This window comes from Mizuhopecten yessoensis, unplaced genomic scaffold (assembly GCF_002113885.1).
Source record: "Mizuhopecten yessoensis strain PY_sf001 unplaced genomic scaffold, ASM211388v2 scaffold6505, whole genome shotgun sequence".
In the NCBI taxonomy this organism is placed as follows: Eukaryota; Metazoa; Mollusca; class Bivalvia; order Pectinida; family Pectinidae; genus Mizuhopecten; species Mizuhopecten yessoensis.
This window is the reverse complement of record NW_018406583.1, coordinates 1,176,713-1,198,290: the sequence shown is the minus strand read 5'-3', so window position 1 is coordinate 1,198,290 and position 21,578 is coordinate 1,176,713. Positions and strand designations below refer to the sequence as shown.

Sequence of the window (21,578 nt, the reverse complement as noted above, 5' to 3'; positions counted from 1 at the left end):
AAGGCACACAAACTGCGCAAAAATATGAGTTGACACTCAAACCAAACCGACAAAACAAAGTTTTGAATTGGAGCAAGCTCCGTGCGTCAGCATGCAGCAGGCGCCATAAAAGGAAGAGGAAGGGAGATCACTCCGTGGCTCTGTCATCGAGATAGAGGTTACGTCACGGTAGGGAGGTAGGGATATTTGAATCTTTTGTTTTTGGGCTACAAAGATGGGTGTAGGTATTGTATATGCATACTAAAGTTATGGTAATTATTACTGAAATGAAATGAGATTTTACCTGTACACCATTTAAAACACCTTCAAGTTCTCACTCAGGTAATCTGGCTTGACTTGCATCAATAGCCTTGTTAGCTTCATGAATTATTGTAAAATATCCAATAAAAATACATGAAATCATTCTTTTTGAAGCATTTTCTTACATTTTTCTCGTTAATAGTGAAAACATGGATACTTCAGGAATGCATATTATACAGGTAATTTTTTAATGAATTAAAATATTTAATGTAATTTTGGGCCACTCAAATTCTGACTTCAAAAGTTAAAAAGGGTGTGTCAACCTTTGACCAATGATTTTTTTTTACCAGAATCTCGGTAAGCCTCGTTATGATGTCAAAAAAAGAAAGCACTGCGTTTGACCAGACTCTCTATTTGGCGTAGCGTGCGCAGCCAATTAGAGTCTGGTTGAACGAGACTAACCTGTCTCCTGCATACACACACGCAAGCATGCATACACTACACACATGCAGTCACGTCCTTAAATGAGCTAAGCTGTTAATAGGACGTTAAACAAAATTAAACCAAACCAAACTATGGTGTAGTGTCCATCGTCTTTCATCTTTTGTCTACCTGTCAACTCTTTTTCCTTTAAAAGCATACTCCTCCTAAAAGGCTGATCAATTTTGCACCAATATAAAATATATGAGAACTGCTGACCAGGGAGGCACAGCGGGAAAAAGAAAGAAGATAGAAAAGGAAGAAGACAGAAAAGATAGGGAACAAAAAATATCCCAAGTGTTGTAATGTGGACAGCAGATCATTGGGTCTCTTCAATGTTCTCTTCGTAGAAGACACAGAGGAAACCCCCCGATTCTGTAGGGGGCCCCACATTAGTCGCCTCTTTCGATACACATGCAGTGTGATACAGTGGGTTTATTCCTGATTTCTTCAAACAGAAGACAATAAAGAAAACAAACAAGATTCTGCAGGGGCCCCACATTAGTCGCCTCCTACAATTCTGCAGTGGGTTACAGCAGGCCTAATCTTTCCCCTAACTTGCTCTGTTAAAAAAAGGGTGTGCACCTTAAGGTCAGAGGGATGAAGTTTAATGGGGAAACAAAAGTCAAACTTTGAAAGACCTCTCTATTCCAGCAACATTGCAGATTTGAACCTTATTTGTTCTGAAGTGTCACTAGGCAAGGGGTATAAACGGTATAAACGAAATGCCTCACTCCTGCCCAATCAAATCATCTAGGGGTAAAGCAGAGGGAGCCAAACTAGAACAAATCTTTGACATTAATCATTCAGTATTAGTCCGAATTATTCTGACGTTTTATCGACTTTTTTCAAATCGGTCTGTCATCGACGACAGCCCGATATGAAAAAAGCTGATAAAACGTCAGAATAATTCGGACTATCAGTATGGATGAAGGGTTTTTGGACCAGCTGTAGTCTTCAGCATCACTTAACAAAGGGTATTCCCAACCCTGGGGGGAAATTGGTGAATCTGCAAAGGACTACTACTTCAGGGATAAAGATATTTAACCAAATTAGGCCTGAAGCGTCAATAGATTTAAGGAATTACGTTTTGTCACTATGAAGGGTATGCCTCATCTGGGGACGGGGGCAGGACCCTGAAAAGTAGACTACTCCTGCTGCAGAGGAGAAGGAATTTAAACTATATATAAGCATCAACACTGTTTCAAAAGGAGTTGATGGTACATAAAAGGCGGGTATAACCCCCATATGTTGGTGCAGAGGGCTCGATTGGTGCAAATGATAATCTCATGACTACAGTGTAGTTGTTGTTTTTGGGGCTCCAATATCAGGATGAGATGTTCGATCGAACAACAAACAAGACGTAATTTGGAGCGATCAACAAACGAACAGACAAAACGAAAGCAATAAAAGGCAAACTACAAAACAAAAACTGAAACTCAAACAGTATAAATAAAGGTGGTAATGAGAAGAAGGTCTACATGTTAAATAAACAAGATGCCAAGTTAGCCTGAATCGCTAACATGGTTTAATATGACTACCGTTTATCAAATTTAAGACGAAACAGCTGTAAATTTCCATGAAATTTTATTGAGCCACACCGCAAAGCGTACACGTTTCTGGTCCAACAATACATCTGTGTTAGGGTTGTAACGAGTACTCATATACGGGTTTCAATAGGAAACCAGTTGGAATGTGTACCCGGGGTTCTTCAGAAGAAGTCATTTGAAGTTTTTGACATGGTTAACCCCCGTGGCCTTGAAAGTAGGCCATTGTTATTTTTATTCGCATCTTTGTCAGACTCCAAAGATCATGATGATAGACTTCTTGGTACTTCAGAAGAAACGTTTGACACGAAAAATAAAACAATGTTTTTCAGTGCCATCAGAATACATGTGTATTAAATCTGATCCAAATCCTTTTAGAAGAACTGGAGATGAAGTTGAAAATGCAACAGCCAATCAGAGGCCATGATGGCCATATACTGGATTCAAAATCAAGCCAAAAAATAATAACACGTGTTGTGTTATTGGCTGCGATACAAATACTTTTACCACATCTGATTAAAATCTGACGAGTACAACTTGTTGAGAAGAAGTCGAAAATGTGTCATCCAATCAGAGGTTATTGCAGCTATATCGGATTCCAAAACGAGCCGGAAAATAACACATGTTCAGGGCCACAAGACAAAAAAGAACTTGAAAAGAAGAACGAGAGATCCCAGAGATATCTTGAATCCCATCATTGTACCATCTTCATTCTGTGTCAGTTCGATATTTTCTCTTTTTTTTTCTCTCACCTGTTTGAGTCATGTAAACAGTAAATCTACCTTGAGGTAACCATTTTGTTTATTCCATCAATCTCAAAAGTAAACATGCACGATATAGGACGAAGGAGAAGCTACAGAACAAATTTGAGAAAGATCCATCCAGTACTTCCTGAGAAATAGTGATAACAAACCATCACTGTCATAATCCAAGATGGGTGCATGTCGGCCATTCCGTTTTTCCAATCAGTCGCAAAAGTAAACATGCACAGCAAAAGACCAAGGTGAACCTGCATATGAAATTTGAGAAAGATCGCCGAGGTACTCCCGGAGAAATAGCGATAAAACATTCAATGTCAAAATCCAAGATGGCCAATTCTGTTTATCCAAGCCGTTTCAAAATTATACTTGCTCGATTAAAGACTAAGGGGAACCTACATATCAAATTTTAGAAAGATTTCTAGCGATAACAATCATTTACTGTCGAAATCGAAGTTTGCCGCCTGTCGGCCATTTTGTTTTATCCGTCAGTCTCAAAAGTAAACCTTTCGGGTAGGTGAGCTAACAATAAAGGGATTTTGCCTAATTTTTCTTCAAATGTTTACATGTCTTTCTTCTACCGATTCCTGTGACCGAATTCTCACGACACAAATGTCAGCTTTGATTAGATGTATCGTATCCTTTACTTTGCCCATGACTTTGTATTGGGGCTTGTCATTCACGATCTTCTTAAGGTTCATTGGCAATACAGTTTGTTTGCAATAACTGTTTGGAAACAGCACAGCTTACTTGTTTGGAAAGAATTCAAAAGGCAGTCAAGTCCAATACAGATTTTGAAATCTGTTTTGTCTTCCGTACAACAATCTTTGGCCCTCTAAAAAACCTCGTTAGCGCTCCATAAAGACTGTGTTCATACTACCGTAAACGCCGTCAAAAAGAAGGTCAATCCTTATATTTATATCCAAAAAATGTTCAAATGCTACAAATAGTCCATGCGGAAATGAGTAAATTAAGAAAATTCAGTGACTAACACTATTTTTCTTCCTTTCATAACTTTTCAATTCTAAATTAAGCAATGTGAGAAGCCTTTCAAACATTTGTATTCATTACAACTGTTGTCATGTACGCTCATTGACACACTGCTCATGGAGTGACGCGGTCGAATGTTTCGGAACAAGCCGCCATTGTTTACGTTACCGTCAAAGATATTTGAATGTGTATCTATGGTATAACAAGTTTGTCAGCATCACTTTGTTGTAAAATTATACAAAGTGGATCCCCAATATAGATGGTGAGGGAAACAAGCAATGGTTGACATTTCGGACTATTTTCTCGCTGAAGTGTGAACGGTGCCATATTTGAAACAAATATCAATCCGCCGAGGCCTTTTTTCATTGCGTATACGCTAATTTATACGTAGTCAGAGTTTACTAAGCTGAACAAGGGGGAAATGTAAATATAAACATGTATATACATACTAACTTACATGTACAAAGTTATAACGTTCATATGTTACCACATCTCGTTATTGTTGGGTTTAAGATTTATAATTATATAAAAGTTCCTGTATAGTCCAATGATTATCTAGTCTTTCCTTAAACGTGGTTAATGTTTGGTGCCGTCACAAAGCTCTCGGGTAGGTTGTTTATGTTTGGTGCCGTTACGACATTTATAATTATATAAAAGTTCCTGTATAGTCCAATGATTATCTAGTCTTTCCTTAAACGTGGGGTAGGTTGTTTATGTTTGGTGCCGTTACTATACGCCCTCGGGTATGTTGTTTATGTTTGGTGCCGTTACGACGCTCTCGGGTTTATAGGTTGTTTATATTTGGTGCCGTTACTATACGCCCTCGGGTAGGTTGTTTATGTTCTGTGCCGTTACTATCCGCCCTCGGGTACGTTGTTTATGTTTGGTGCCGTTACGACGCTCCGGGTAGGTTGTTTGTGTTTGGTGCCGTCACTATACGCCCTCGGGTAGGTTGTTTGTGTTTGGTGCCGTCACTATACGCCCTCGGGTAGGTTGTTTGTGTTTGGTGCCGTCACTATACGCCCTCGGGTAGGTTGTTTATGTTTGGTGCCGTTGCGATGCTATTGGGTTTATAGGTTGTTTATGTTTGGTGCTGTCACTAAGCTCTCGGCTAGGTTGATTATGTTTGGTGCCGTTGCGACGCTATCGTGTACGTTGTTTATGTTTGGTGCCGTTGAGACGCTATCGGGTAGGTTGTTTATGCTTGGTGCCGTCACTAAGCCCTCGGGTAGGTTGTTTATGTTTGGTGCCGTTACGATGCTCTCGGGTAGGTTGTTTATGTTTGGTGCCGTAACGACGCTCTCGGGTTTATAGGTTGTTTATGTTTGGTGCCGTTACTATACGCCCCCGGGTAGGTTGTTTATGTTTGGTGCCGTTACTATACGCCCCCGGGTAGGTTGTTTATGTTTGGTGCCGTTACTATACGCCCTCGGGCACGTTGTTTATGTTTGGTGCCGTTACGACGCTCTCGGGTTTATAGGTTGTTTATGTTTGGTTCCGTTACTATACGCCCTCGGGTACGTTGTTTATGTTTGGTGCCGTAACGACGCTCTCGGGTTTATAGGTTGTTTATGTTTGGTGCCGTTACGACGCTCTCGGGTTTATAGGTTGTTTATGTTTGGTGCCGTTACGACGCTCTCGGGTTTATAGGTTGTTTATGTTTGGTGCCGTTACTATACGCCCTCGGGTATGTTGTTTATGTTTGGTGCCGTTACGACGCTCTCGGGTAGGTTGTTTGTGTTTGGTGCCGTCACTATACGCCCTCGGGTAGGTTGTTTATGTTTGGTGCCGTTACGACGCTCCGGGTAGGTTGTTTGTGTTTGGCGCCGTCACTATACGCCCTCGGGTACGTTGTTTATGTTTAGCGCGTTACGATGCTCTCGGGTAGGTTGTTCCATATATGGACTTTCGCAGCTGTGGTAGACGTTTTAAAGAGGATTGTACATGTCCTTGCCCGTTGTGGCAAGATATTTTTAAGAGTTTCCTCTTCTGCTGTTTTATATTTTATATATATGACATTTGACATCTCATAAATATAAAAAATCTCATAAATAAATTTTGCAATATATAATATATTACACATCTTATAGAGATATATCTCATTTAATCACAGTATTGATATTGCTCAAATGAATTGAAAATGTGAGATTGGATTGTAATATTCTAAATATATATCGTCCGAAACTACGTATACAAGATCAATTTAGAACGTGTGCACCAGAAGCGCCCATCCTATTCGTGGGAGAAATCTTTGCAGTTCACCAGGTGGTGTACGGTCACAGATGGCTCTGAACTTTAATCAAACCGTTAAAGCACTAGGATTTTACCGAGTAAAGCTATGTCAATCGGAAATCCCTCTCCATAGGAAATTCCGATCGGAACTGTGCTCGACATAAGTACGGCAGAAAGACCCTATCGAACACAGGGATATGTCACATATAACACGGTGATACAATATATATATATATATAGTAGATCTGTGGCGTCAATATGTCTTTAGTTTTATAGAATATGACATATCCCTGTGCTATTGGGAACTATATCGAAAATGTTGAATTTGTTGTATTATCGCACTAATTAAACTGAACGGATTGCTTGTGATAATTAAGAGGAGTTTTATTATAAAACATTAATAATAAACACTTTATCATTCATAACAAGTCAATTCAAAATTAACTATAACAATTAATTTTTTTATCAGAAATTAATATTTCAAATATATATGCATACATTTCCTATTTCCAATTAATGAAGTACATTCTGTAAAGACCTCCGTATGACGTCAGAGCTGGAGGATTTCTCACTACTTCCGTGACGACAAAGTGACACATCCGGTTGACACATCCGGTCTCTAACAGCCCCAGTGTGTATCTCATAAATAAATTTTGCAAGAGTGTATCCCGTACTCGTGTCCACAGAACTTCACCCTACATGAACAAACAGCCTTGATTATATCAGAACATCTCGTGTGCTTGTTATTCCAAAACAAGAGGCCCAATGTGCATGCATCGCCCACTTGCTATTATTCTCACACCTTTAAGCTTAAAAGTGGACCAAGATAAAATGTACTTAATTAGTATCGGGCAGGTGAGCTTAAACACAAAGCCGTGACACATTGAACTTAAATATACCAACAAATCAAACGCCGTCTTTCAAACGTTATATGACATGGCATGGAAATATTGATTTAGAATGGTTGCATCTCGGAATTTCACAGCATGGTCAGTGGATTAAAGGAGATTCTGTTTCTATCTTGCAAACGCAGATTTTCTTTAAAAAGTGATCAATGGCGGAATTAGGTCGTTTTCGCAGTCGTAGCGAAGATCTTTCCTTGTTAATATATCGTGATCAGCGTGTGCTTGTTACTGATATTTATCACAATATTTAAACAAGAGAACGAACTTCGCTACGAGCGAAAGTGTGCGTTGGCTAATTTGTGTCATTTCGTTGTTTCTCTCTTTGCTCAAATTCTCGACATTTTAAATAATGAATTAAGGTGTCAGAGTTATCGTCTTTAGGGTACAAAAGGACATAATAATAATAATAAGTAAGGCTTAATAAATCCTGTTTTTAGGGCTATTTCTTCAATCTTGTCTTCTTCAATGACGAATAATAAAAAAGCGGAAAGTGGTTCGCTGATCAATTAATGTGCATTGTTTTTCGTCTGTTCACAAGTGCTTTGTGTTCTTTCCGGGGCAAAGGAAGAAATAAGGAAATGACACAAATCCGCCAACATACAATCGGTATGTCTGAACAGGAATTTAATTGACCTAAATACTGACCAGTTCCAAATTAACACTGTATTGCTGTTTATAACTCATAAAGTATAGAATGTCAAAACGAAAATCCATTTATCCTCTATGAGGTTGTTATTCATGAAACAGGAGCGGGAAAATGCACTGCCAAAACGGGGTTCGAATCCGGAACTCTCAGAACACGAGACAGGCGTTCTAACTAATTGAACTACCCGTCGCCGACGATCGACCCAGTCCAGTTCCGCTACATTTCTAAGACTAAAGCATGAAATTGACGAGGTTCCTTTATAGTGTTAACGATGATGCTGTATAGTGACTGGTATTGGGTGTACTTACTGGTTAGAATTCTCCGTCGACTCGACCACGATGCTGTGTAGTTTAATAGTATGCGTTGTATGATGAATATGAGGTTTAGGTTCGTCATACCTCACGCGCAGTGACGTCACTTGCCCTATATCTGTGTTTGTGGCGATGACGTGCTTCTCTACCATACCACTACGGAAGTACTCGTTACGGCTGAATACAGATATAATATATATTACGCATTAAATCCCAGAAAATAATATATCTCTACACCGGAAGTCGCCGTACAACTTCCGGTCTTTTAAATTCACTAATTGTAAGTGATTCAGTATGGCAAAACAATGTGATCGTTTGATGTTAAACATGTCTTGTGCCTTTAATTGTCTGTTAAGACACAAAAACAGTATATTTCTCTATATTTCTCTATGCACTAGCAAGACAAGACAGCGATGAAGCATGCTGGGATATGTACCCATTTACGGAGGAAGTATTAATAAAGGCATGTTTGTATCTGCATGCTAGGATGTATGTCACATTTATTTGTAGACAAATGTACCAATATATGTTCATAAAAAATAAATTCAGCCAAACAGCGGGCAGGGATGTGTATTGTTCGCTGAAAAGTCAAAAGAGGGGCAAGATGATTTGGATATGTAACTACATACACATGTAAATATTAATTAACTCACGGAGAAAACTTGATTTCCTCGGACCTGCCGTGGTCGCCCACGAGTGTGACAAACAGTTCTCCGTATGACACACCAGAGAAATGCGACACGTGAATCTCCACATAATACTCGTGTGCTGAAAAGGGACACGTAGGGGTCATGAAAGTAAACAACAATGACGTCAGGTATGTTTGAGGTATTTCCTCCGAGCACGTGTCAGGTACATTATTTTGTTCTAAACAAATCATAACAAGATCAAATAGAGGCAGTATGCTTATCAACTTTGATAATGAAGTTTGTAACCGATAATTATGACCAGAAAATAACAGCTTGCTGTGTACGTGCAAAATGTCTACCTGTAAACTTTATAAAAACTCTATAACAGAGTCATATAGATGTATACACGTATAGGTTACATTTGCAATAGAGAACTTTACCAACTATATCAAACCGTTCTTCTTGATTATTCGTTACGTAAACTAACCACAATAGGGCGTGGACCCGGCTGTACTCAGGTAGAAGGACCCTCTGTGGCTAGTTTGGTCAGCCTCGTACCCCATGACTGGACATCCATCAGAAGGACAGCCCATACAGGCGCCATTATCGAACTGTGACGAAGACGAGCACGTGTGGGCGTAAAATTTACACGGCGAGTTAATGGATTCGATGAACAGCTGTGTGGCTCGGGAGTGACTGCACGAAATTGTGCCAGCAGCGCCTGAAATATGGAGGGCTCTGATGATCATAATAAACCTACCATTTTGAGCACCATTGAGGACTTGAGGAACTAGATGTATGTCTTCAAACGTTTAACATTTGAATCCACAAGAAGTAGAATAAATAGTTTAATGTAGCAGTGATATGATACTCTGTGGGATAGTGCATCAACGGCAGAAAAGATTTTTTTTAAATTTGGTTAAATAAAATGTGTAAAAGACAACGACAACACGATTTAATTGTAACGGAACCTGTTAAAGAAGTTCCCAAAATCGATCCCATAGCCGCAAAAGGTCCACCACAAAAACTCGCCATATTCAGTTTGAGCAAAAATAAAGCAATAGACAGGGACCGTCGGCATCACCTTGGCGTAAAGCTATGAATATGTCAATCTATCAGACGACCGATTCGAAAATAAAACGCGTAACGCATATCTATCTTCTCATGCCGAGCAATGTACCCCTGCTGGAAGGGAGTTGAGAAATGAATTCACATGACTACTTTCATTTATCGCTATCCAATCGATTTGACCGGTTACAGCAGAGTTTTATGAAATACGGTAGCACCTATAGTAATCGGATGCTGCTTTCAGGTGAGCCTTGATAAAGCCATGCATAAACATTTGCAGGACCGCCAGTATTTATACCCGAAATTGTTACATTTAAAAGCAGACCCACCGGTTGCTCCGCATAAACGAACAGACTCCTGCTGTTACCTACTGCACTGATCGTAAGAGGTGACTAATGTGTGGAACCCCCTGCAGAACTGATATTTGCTTTTGTGCCCTCTTCTTAGGGTCACAAAAGCAACCAAAATAAATCTGCTGCACTCATTGCAATATTTCGGATCTTTGTATTTTTCTCTACTTCGAACTAACTTTTGTTTTCTAGCTTCTTGCTTGACAATACTTCACCTAGATGCGTAAGGCAATGGGTTCTGTCCCCAGGCCGGGATATACCAAAGTCCTTAAAAATGGCGGAATGCTCTGCTGGGTGCCTTCGGCATTGCATTTCAGTGAGGTAGCACTATAAAGACGACATCAGATCCGCGCTATCACAAGGAAGCAATTACACCAACATACCTTACACAGCAATCTTACACACATGTACGCATACACATTCAGGCACATCCTTTTAATGACATTAATTAAACCAAAACCAAAATAATCCCAACAAAGCTCATGTGAAATATCATAAGTTTCCGGCCATCAGCAAAATCATTAAATCCCCCACTTTGTTTTGGGGAATTAACTCATTAACCCCTGAAATTTCATAATGAACCGTGCTATTCCAACTTTTAAATTGGAAGAGTGTAAATGTGTCTTCAGGGGTGAATGAGTTAAGAAGACTAAGAAACAGGGTAACCCGTGTTTAGAATAAGCATACCAATCTCGTATATATTACCTCCAACAGAACCGTGCAGAATGCTGCCGATGGCGCTGACAAGGGGTAGCTCAGCACATCCGGGCTGATGCTGCCCTCCGTTAGGGTAGAAGTCCACATGGCCGACAGGGTCCTTCAAACCGTAACCTACAACACGTTAAGGTCCAAATAAGTACCAAATCACACTGACCACAACAGTGACCATTACCATGGTTGCTCTTCCAGGCATGCTGTTAAAGTACACAGATATCATAGTTAAACTAGGCCGAGCTGTGTCCCGAACATTTTAGTTCATGAACTCAAAAGGTTTATTTCAATTGGATATCATTGCTGGATTAAAGAAGAGGTCAAATTATCGAACTGTCTGAACTGACGTAATACGTGTCAGAAGGGAAAACTCAAGTTACGGAGTATTATATGTAGCTGTCTATTTAGATTGATATTGATGTTGGAGTTGAATTTTAAACAGTTTCTGAACTCTCCTGTATCTGTCACAAAGGGTTTATTTGTTGGATTTTTTTGCTGCGTTGAACTGCTTGTCCGTTTGCTAAAAAGATTTCAATGTGACAGAAATACATATATTCCGTCCACAACACTGATGTCCCAACTTTTCAAATCTTATTGAGAAAAGGGCTCATCAACCCGAGGTTGAAACTAAAACTTATAATTTCCTTTTTTTTAAACGGTCAATACAAAACATTCTCGTTTACACAAACTGCATTGGACGCACGGAATAATCTTTCGATATATGTGAGAGTGGCACCAGTAGCCAGAATCTTTTGAATAAAATACAAGCGGATGAAATTTGGAAAACACCTTTGTCAAAGCTAGAGTTTTAACATACTATTTTAAATGATGATTTAATGCATATGATTTGTTCGCAATGATTTGACAATCAGAGATTTGTGTGATCCTATTAGTAAGAAAATATTTACATATATGCATCATTGTAATTTCATTTTTCACAAAAACATCTCTGCAACCTAAAAAAATGCCGGATTCTCTATTTTAAGTTAAGGAAATATTTTGTCATGTTATTGAACAGTTGTGAAACTTGCACCTGCTACAACATGGCATCCATATATTAGAGAATGGATTTACCTCTACAGTGTTAAAATTAGGACTTTTGGATCGGTTAATGTCGTGTAATCGTAGCGTATCAACCCCGTAAGCCTGTTAATACATGTATACAGAGGAGCAACATGTAGCTCATTCGTACAGGATCTGATATCCCATACAACCTCTTGAATAACACATCAGTGCCGGGCTCTTATACTAAACCTCATTATTACAGTTCATACGATGTCCAAAAAGCAACAATTCCGATTTCTTAGATACCAGCTAAACGAAATAACAGAGCCCGTATTCATGATACCGCTCTTATGCTCAAGTATGGATTTTATGATCACAACATTCTTGCAACTCGCTTAAATCATGTGACACATCCGAAAGGTTAAATGTAAATATTGAAAACGGTATTCGGCTTTTAGACTCACCAAAATTCTTTCAAATCATTGAGAAAATATGGATTTTTTTATTAATTCATCACCAGAAAAAAGAAATTGGACTTGAGCACAGAATATGAGTTTGAGCATGAGAACGGTTTCATGAATATGGACCCAGGTTGTACATTTTGTGTCTAACTTAAGGGTACCTTAAGGGTACACAGCTTTTTTGTTTTTCAATTCCAATAAATAGTATCAATTCTAAATTAAAATGTATATTGTTTTAACCAATTTGAAGCAAATTTTATCTGCCTGCCTCTTGAGTGTTGCTCATGAACTGAAAAATTTAAAACATGAAAAAAAATCACTGGAAAATCATATGGTGCGACAACATTATTTTTTTTAATTTTCTTAACATGGAAAACTATCATTTAAATAATTATTTCAATGAATATTATAATGTTGGAATAGGGTTCGAACAGGGATCCGAAATGAGTACCCTCGCGTTTTATATAACAAGGTATTTAACAGGTTCCTATAAAGTGCGAAACAAAAGCAAAATAAAAAGAAATGTGCCCCGATGTTCCAAAAAAAAACAAATTTCGGAACTGACATATCTTGGCACTTCGCTTTGCTCGTTTCGTTTCTGACAATACACTTTCAATGCTATTTCCTTTCATTGAGATTGTTTCGAAATATAAAGCTTCGAAGATATTAAAGAAATTTCGTTTCGTTTGAATTTCGTTTCGCACTTTACAGATCATTGACTGGTGAGAATTATTGATCGGCATGAACCCAAGAACGTACCCGAAACTCCAATGAAAACTGATCCATCTGTGTGAATGACGTCGACAAAAGTCGCGTCCGATTGGTCAAGTCTTTGGTCTGTGGGCTGGCCCCGGAAGTCCGGCTCTGCTGGGTCCAGTGCTGCAAAAATAACGCCACTTGTGGTCAGTAGATTTATTAAAATTAAATTTGGCGGCGATATAAATGACATCATTACACTAAGAAGATGATGATGAAGAAGAAAGGGATAAATGGAAAAAAAAGAGAAAGATTTTTTATATTAATTCTTCATACATAATTTGTTTCAAGAACCGTCTTTTGTTTTTTTCCATGTAATATCGACTACCGATCAATTTATTTAACTATTCTTCCTCCATTGCCAGTTTTGTAACAACTCATGGTAATTACAGCCAATAATCGTGGCTGTATATTTGCTGGAATACGGCCAGACTACGGCAATACATACTAGTACCTAAACCTTTTTTTGACCGATGATGTTGACCATTAACTGGACAAAGACGCATTCAATGACCTTTGATTCTTACACTATATGGTTCCTGCAGACGACCTTGTCTGATGCGTATAAAGGATAAAGTCGAAGGCCGTGACCCTGTAATGATATATGGCAGACGACACTGAACTTGTACATACCGGAGATACGGCCGATGCCCTTGACCCGATAGCCGATGTGTCCAGCAATTTGAGCCCCAAGGCTGTGGCCAATGATGTGGACTCTGCTGTAATCGAGTGATCTGTTGTCATGGAGATACGTCAGCGTCTTTGCAACTTCCGCCCCGACTAGGTAGGTATTTCCCACAGCGTGACCGTACGCCTGTTTGCTTCCGCCCTGCCAATCTACCACGATCACGTTAAAATCACCCTGAAATAATGACGTGTTTTGTAAATTTACAAGTACAGGGACAGGACAGAAGTTGTACGATACGGTTATAAATGATTTTATCTAAGAAATTAAATGAAATTATCTACAATTTTGACGGTATGAACCCCTGTTACACGCATGTATATTTCGTACTGCACGGTAGCATTCCATGAGTAAAGCAAACATCAAACCTATAAACATTGATGACGAAATGAATACACCCAGTTAAAATGTATCAAGGTATTTGATTGGGTTTAAATGAAAAAGCCTGACCGATCGCTAGACTGATACATATCATTTGAAGATTAACGAGGAGCGACGCCCGACTTTAAAGCCAGTCACTTTCCCGTTACGTTGCCGCGCGATTCTTTGAAGCACACCAACATATCCTGTCTCCTGCATACATACACGCAAGCACGCATACACTACACACATGGATGACCTTAGCTGTTACATGTAATAGGACTTTAAACAAAATTAAACTAAACCAAACCAAACTTGATGAACATCGAGGGATCAAACAAGTCAACTTGAATCATCCACAAGGTGCCATGTACAGAGCCTTCGATTTTGTCATGACCTAATATATTCCATGGGTGCAGAGAACGTAAGAGTGCGATGACAGAAAAGGAATAGATGAATTGTCAACTGGTCTTACCTTCTTCAACAGTTCGTCAGTCATCTGGACCACCCAAGCATCTGATCCGGAGTTGAGGTAGCCATGAATGACGACTTTGGTGTCCTTGGACGAGTCAAACAACGATGCGAAGTGCCCAACTTGGCTGGAATAGTGGTCCAAATCAAAGTTTACAGTCGGGTTGTGCGCGTGTGCGCGTGTGAATATTTTCATGTGCGTGTTTACCTGGCTCGGATCTTGAGGGACGGGAACGAGTCCATGTGAATTGAAACAGCCAAATTCCGGTAAACATTCCGTGTTCCGTCTCTGATCCTTTTGTCCAGCCGCAGACACGACCAAGCAGACAAGCACAAACGTCAACATAGCTGTTAGTTGCACTCTGGACAGTGGAACACTAGTACAGACCGACGGGATTATGGCAAATAATTATCAGCTTACGCTTCAGAGACGTCTATTTTTGGGCATGTGTCAAATACACCTGTCGCGAACGAAATTCTTTCACAGAATGTAAAATCATGATGTTGTCGTTTCTAATCTGAACGACAGCGTCACTAAACGGGACATTGACCTCTTATACAGTTAACTGTATGAAACCTGACGACAGCAGATTTTCCATAATCTTTAAACCTAAATTGGGCATTTTTTACTGACCGGCATATACAGAAATACTTTGCAGTGTCGGGGCTATTTTGGTCTAACACATTTAGGGGATAGTGCGTTGTTTTGAGTGGCTATACTGGCGATTATAACATGAAATTTGGGTTTGAACTCGAGCCCGATAGGTCGAGAGTTTAAACCAAATTTCATGTTCTAATCGCCAGTATAGACACGAAAAACAACTTACTATCCCCATTCTAACACACCTTAACAAATATACTACGCTAATATGTTTAGAAACATTGTACTTCCTTGAACGAAAGTACTTTGTGAGCTGAACTGGCGTCGTGTCATTCTGCAGCGGACTGACCGATTGGAAAGAAGCTTTCAAAAGTCGGTCATTTAGCCCCGCCCATACTGGCGAGAGCTCGATCAGTATGTTGACGAGGCGAATATTTGGATTGTTCGTGAACGTCCTGTAACCAAAGTTTATACGATACATTCGGTTTACTATTGAACAAGTTCTTACATTTCGATGTCAGTATGTATACCAATCTGTGCTTATCGACAAAATCGGTGATTATTTGCATAGATTTGTGAAGAGTTTTGTGTAAATGCATACGACACATGTGAAATGTTTCTAAAAAGATGCCTTCACACGGATGGAACGAACGTTTCAGTAATAAATGGAGGTAAGAACAGGGAATGTGTTCTTTTTACTTTTTACTTCATTCAACAAATGCATTTCATCGGTCGTTTCAAATATTCGCCTCGTCAACATACTGATCGAGCTCTCGCCAGTATGGGCGGGGCTAAATGACCGACTTTTGAAAGCTTCTTTCCGATTGGTCAGTCCGCTGCAGAATGACACGACGCCAGTTCAGCTCACAAAGTACTTTCGTACAAGGAAATACAATTTTTCTAAACATATTAGCTTAGTATATTTGTTCAGGTGTGTTAGAATGGGAATAGTACGTTGTTTTTCGTGTCTTTACTGGCGATTAGAACATGAAATTTGGTTTAAACTCTCGACCTATCGGTCTCGAGTTCAAACCCAAATTTCATGTTATAATCGCCAGTATAGCCACCCAAAACAACTTACTATCCCCTAATTAGAACATGGTCCGTATCCAATCAAAACACGCGTTGCAAACGAATCGTGTTAGAATTCATAATAGAAGGCGTTAATATATAATAATTATTGCAGAATATCCCTGTTACCCACTGCATGTATCGTGCGAGGCGACCAATGTTTGAACCCCCTGTAGAATTGGGGATTTGCTTTGGTGTCCTCTATTTGGGGACACAAAAGCGACCAAAATAAATCTGCTGCACCCATTGCAATATGTGGGATCTATATCTTTCTTTCTACTTCTAACTACCTTTTATTAGGTTCTGTCCTCAGGCCGGTACATACCAAAGTCCTTAAAATGGTAGTTGTTATTTCCTGCTTAACGTTCAGCATTTAGGGGAATGGCAACAACTGGTTCACCCGTTGTCAGTATAATGTGACCGGGCGGAATGCTGTACTGGGTGCCTTCGGCATGGTATTTCAGTGAGATAGCACTATAAAGTCGACATCAGATCCGCGCTATCACAAGGAGGCAACCACAACAGCATACCCTGTCTCCTGCATACACACACGCGAGCACGCATACACTACACACACGGAGGCACGTCCTTAAATGACCTTAGATGTTAATAGGACGTTAAACAAAACTAAACCAAACGCTCCTTTTTTAAAACCTTATTTCGCTCATTATTTCTTAAAATTCAAATCGTCGCCGTCGTGTAACATGATCAATATCGGGGAAACAAAATGATCGCATTTTCCTTCCAAAAGTCAGTAAATATTTTATCAGTCCGAAATAGAACACGAGTGTAAACATTATCAGGACTACTCACAAGACATCTGTTGTTGACCAGAACATGTTGCGCGATAAGAGGTCTTCAAAAGAGGCACTGAAGAGGGACATAGTAAAAGTAGACAATTTCACGGTGTGGAAATGCTCACGTTTTCCGCATTTGGTAAATTGGCACGAAAACGCAAAAACGCAAAAATTTAACATCGATATCACGGCCTTTTGTAGAGTCACAACGTGAATTTTTCCATACGGGAGAAGTTCTACTTTCACCGAACCCGAATCGGAAAGGAATATAATCGAGCGAAAGAAACTCAATAACGTATGGGAGACGCGAGGGAAAATGGATGATGTGTCCCCCGCCCATGTCACGCGTGTAAACCATATAAACACTGCAAAACGTTTTAAAAGATTTAAAAAATAGTTGTTAGTACCAGATCTTTCCTTTACTAGCTGTTGTCTTTATTCACTCACTCCAGTCATCTATAACGAGGTTCATACGTGAAGAAATTAGCCGCGAGTGTCCGAGGACAGATGGCCAGTGACTCCGTGTACTATTAAATAACCAGGTCATAGTGAAGAATTAGACTTTCAATAATAAGGTTACTGATATGTGTATACTCCCATAGTAAAATGTGACAGGAATGATTGTTAACAAATATTGTCAATAACGATTCAGTGTATAGTATTCATACCTCTTACCAATCTTAATTATCGGCCATCTTGACCACTGACCTCTGTTGACTATGACTGAAGCCGGTCTACCTGACAGCATTCCGCCCGGTCACATTATACTGACAACGGGTGAACCCGTTGGTTCACCCGTTGACATTCCTCTTTATGCTGAACGTTATAAGCAGGGAACAACAACATGGGAAATAGTCATTTACAGTGTGTTAACTGCTTTATGAAATGTTGTCAAATAGCAGGTACTTATACAGATAAAGCACTCTGTGACCTACATTTTGTTTCCCTGCCACACCACCCTACCTTGATGAACCCTAGTACGAGTTATGCTCCTGAAATGAAGTCGGCATCAGATCCGCGCTATTACAAGGAGGCAAGTACTAAACATACCCTGTCTCCTGCACACACACACACGCGCGCGAGCGCAAGCACGCATTCACAACACACATGGAGGCACGTTCTGTAATGACTTAAGCTGTTAATAGGACGTTTATCCAAATAAAACCAAATTATGGGGTCAAACTCCTGAAATGTTGAGTCAGACGGACGCTTAACAAGCCATACGCTTTATATAACATACTTTATCGCAGAGAAGAAAGGGTGTAACCAGTTATATTCAGTGGAAATATTATGTCGTTATCTTTTCATTTCGTGCCACCAAAACAAAATTGAGCAAAGAAGAGAAAGCAAACTTCAAAGGGTATTTGCTTTCCTGTCTATAAAACATGTTCCATATCAGGAGCTATATTTATCAGAACACCAGATTTGTTGCAGTATACTGTGGAGATGAGTAATGATTGCTCGCACGGACAAAAAGCGGATGACCGAGGCACGCAGGGGGAAGGGTTTTGTATAAGTATTCGATAAAGAAGCAATATCTCGCTTTAAGTGTCTCATGAACCATTGTCCACGAATTTTGCTAGAACCGACTCTTGTTCCAATGCCCCTATGTATTAAATGTCGCAATACTATTTATTTGTATATGCTAATATACGCATTGCAATCATATAATAATTGAAATGTGCAAATACCATCGTCATTTGTATACTAAATACATACCATGGATACTTATAATGATTAATTATTATACATGTTCCATATCAGGAGCTATATTTATCAGAACACCAGATTTGTTGCAGTATACTGTGGAGATGAGAAAGGAACTGACCGTGACTCATATTCAATGTCATGAGGTCAAATATGTTAAAATGTTAAAATTACTGTTTTTGAGTAAAAAAAAAGTTAAGGGGAAAGATAATTTACCAGTTACATGCTCGGGTGATGGACTATCATGTTTGTTATTCATGTTGGTCCATTTATAAGGCTACAGGTGTGAGATTAAAAGTGTACCATGTGAGCGATTGAGTCACTTTGGGACTCTTGTGGACTGTGGCAGGTGTGAATGCGCACAATGGCGGCGGGTTGCGCTTGTAGCCAACATGTTAGATATACGCATGATTATATTCAACGTAAAAAAGGTATACTAGCAAAGGTAACCCATACATTTTAATAGTAATACCTTTTTACTCGGTTTGACGGTGTTACAACTTCACAATGCGTATCGAGTAACGTAATGTAATATTTTAGCGAGAACAGTCACCTTCCAACAAAAAGGAAAAAAATCGACCTTAAATACGAATTTGTATCACTGACTCCACTTTCCCGAAAATGTTTTATTTATAAACTTGAGGAAACGTACAGAGCGACGCAGATAAGACAGTTTAACCCTTTCACCACTGAAGACCATAATGGACTCATCCCAATAAATGCAAAAATCGTTCTTGAATACGAATTTCTATCATTGACTCCACTGTCCCGAAAATGTTTTATTTATAAACTGCGCCACAATATACCATTATATAGTATAGTGTCATGTGTGTAAGCACTAGATATAACGTAACAGCCAATAATGATGTTATGCAACCTAGCGTAGAGTTACGTCCCTTAGTAATACTCTCTAAGGTCTCTTCATTATTGACGACTTCCGTTTGTATGCTTTTTACCTCGTGTTATAAATAAACACCACGATGGGGAATCTGGAGTTCGTCTTTGGCAATTATTACCATTATTGGCGTGGTGGCAGCGGTGTTTCGATACCTACGTCGACCGGAACAGACATACGGGACACAAATAAGTAATTGGTAACATAATTTGTCGATCAGAACAGTGAAAAAGACGAGACAATTTATACGATAATTGTGGACTCCTTCTCGTCCCGTGGTATTAAAGTGAATACCATACCATTCACAAACTATAATCATGGCTGCTACGAGAGCGCCAAAACAATGGTCTCTAACAAAACAGGAAACTGTTACCTCATTCGAAGCGTGGAGACAAAATCTCCAGTACACATTATCGCTCGATACAATCTTCGCTGGTTTTTTGGTGGATGGTTTCACGTGGGGAAAAAAACAAATGCTACCCCCCTACGAGGTCTAGTTAATGATGACCAACCCATGCCTGTTGAGCAACGTCTCACAGCCGCACAAAAGATTACACATCTCGAACTAATGCTTGGTCAGATTGCTAACTTTTGCCCAGTGATTTCGAGGAACACCATAATAAAGAATTCAACATCAATCTCCTGTATATGGCAGGCCATTCGTATGCACTTCGGGTTTCACTCCACCGGGGGTCATTTCCTTGAATTGAACAACATCCGACTTGAGCCTGGAGAACGCCCGGAGGATTTATACCAGCGACTGAACAGCTTCGTGGAGGACAATCTCCTACGATCCGACGGTTCCATTCGTCACCATGGAGAATTGCCAGAGTCAGATGAGGAATTGTCACCTACACTAGAAAAACTTTTTAGTCCTCACATGGCTTCGTCTCATAAACAAGGACTTGCCTAATCTGATAAAGCAACGCTACGGTACAGAATTAAGATCGCAAACCCTTGCTTCACTAAAACCTGAAATATCGCAGGCACTCGACAGTCTTTTGGACGAGGTCCATGCCTCAGTGGAGTCCAGGGTCCTACGCACAGTATTTCACAACCAGCCCAAAACCAGACAGGCACCACTCTACGATCGCTCCATTGGCAGTCAGGTACCCAGGCGTACCAATCGTATATGCCCACTTTGTAAACAGGCTGGTCGACCAAACGTTAACCATTTTCTCAGCTCGTCTAAATATTTACCGGACGAGGACCGAAAATTCATGACAAAGGCCCGACAAATCATCAACCAGGAGGAAGCCGATTTTGACAATGAGGAATACTATGATGTCAATTTCGATTCTAATGTCAGTACAGATCATTACCCTGGGGATCAAAGTGCAGCTTCATCAACTCGACGTGTGAGCACTAAACAATCCCCCCACATGAAAGCATTCCATAAACACTACTCCCTTCACTTGACGTATTGAATTGAACAACATCCGACTTGAGCCTGGAGAACGCCCGGAGGATTTATACCACTACAGGCGCCGAAATTAGCATGATAAAGTCATCAGTTGCTACTCACATAGGGGCCAGTATCAAGAAGAGCTCACGAAATCCTCTACAAGCCAACGGCATAACACCACTAGACATAATCGGTGAAACCCACATTACACTGACCAGATATTATGTTGAGCTACACCTTGAGGCATTGGTTGTAAATGACCTGATGCTGACGTGCTAGCTGGAATGCCGCATTGAGCGCACAAAACAAACTATGGATTGGCCGCGTCCTAACATTATTGAGGCCGTCGGTGGAAAAGTGAGAATAGTAAATCACACTGATGAGCCCCAAGCTCTCCGTAAGAACGAACATTTTGTCAAGTCCGTCTGACCACAGCACAACAAAGCGACCCCTCCATCACTCGACCTAGTGTTATTGCCTCATTAAAAGTTAACGCA

General features: G+C 39.9%; 1 protein-coding gene across 1 annotated transcript; it reads right to left on the bottom strand.

Moving 5' to 3' along the window:
- Positions 1-6,887: 6,887 nt before the first annotated feature.
- On the bottom strand, positions 6,888-15,115 carry LOC110452231 (inactive pancreatic lipase-related protein 1-like). Its single transcript, XM_021500610.1, has 8 exons — positions 14,610-15,115; positions 13,723-13,951; positions 13,093-13,212; positions 10,862-10,987; positions 9,226-9,459; positions 8,763-8,877; positions 8,107-8,286; positions 6,888-6,942 (listed from the first exon to the last, which is right to left on the bottom strand). Exons 1-8 carry the CDS (start codon positions 14,949-14,951, stop codon positions 6,888-6,890), a joined length of 1,401 nt encoding a protein of 466 aa, XP_021356285.1. The 5' UTR covers positions 14,952-15,115.
- Positions 15,116-21,578: the final 6,463 nt, after the last annotated feature.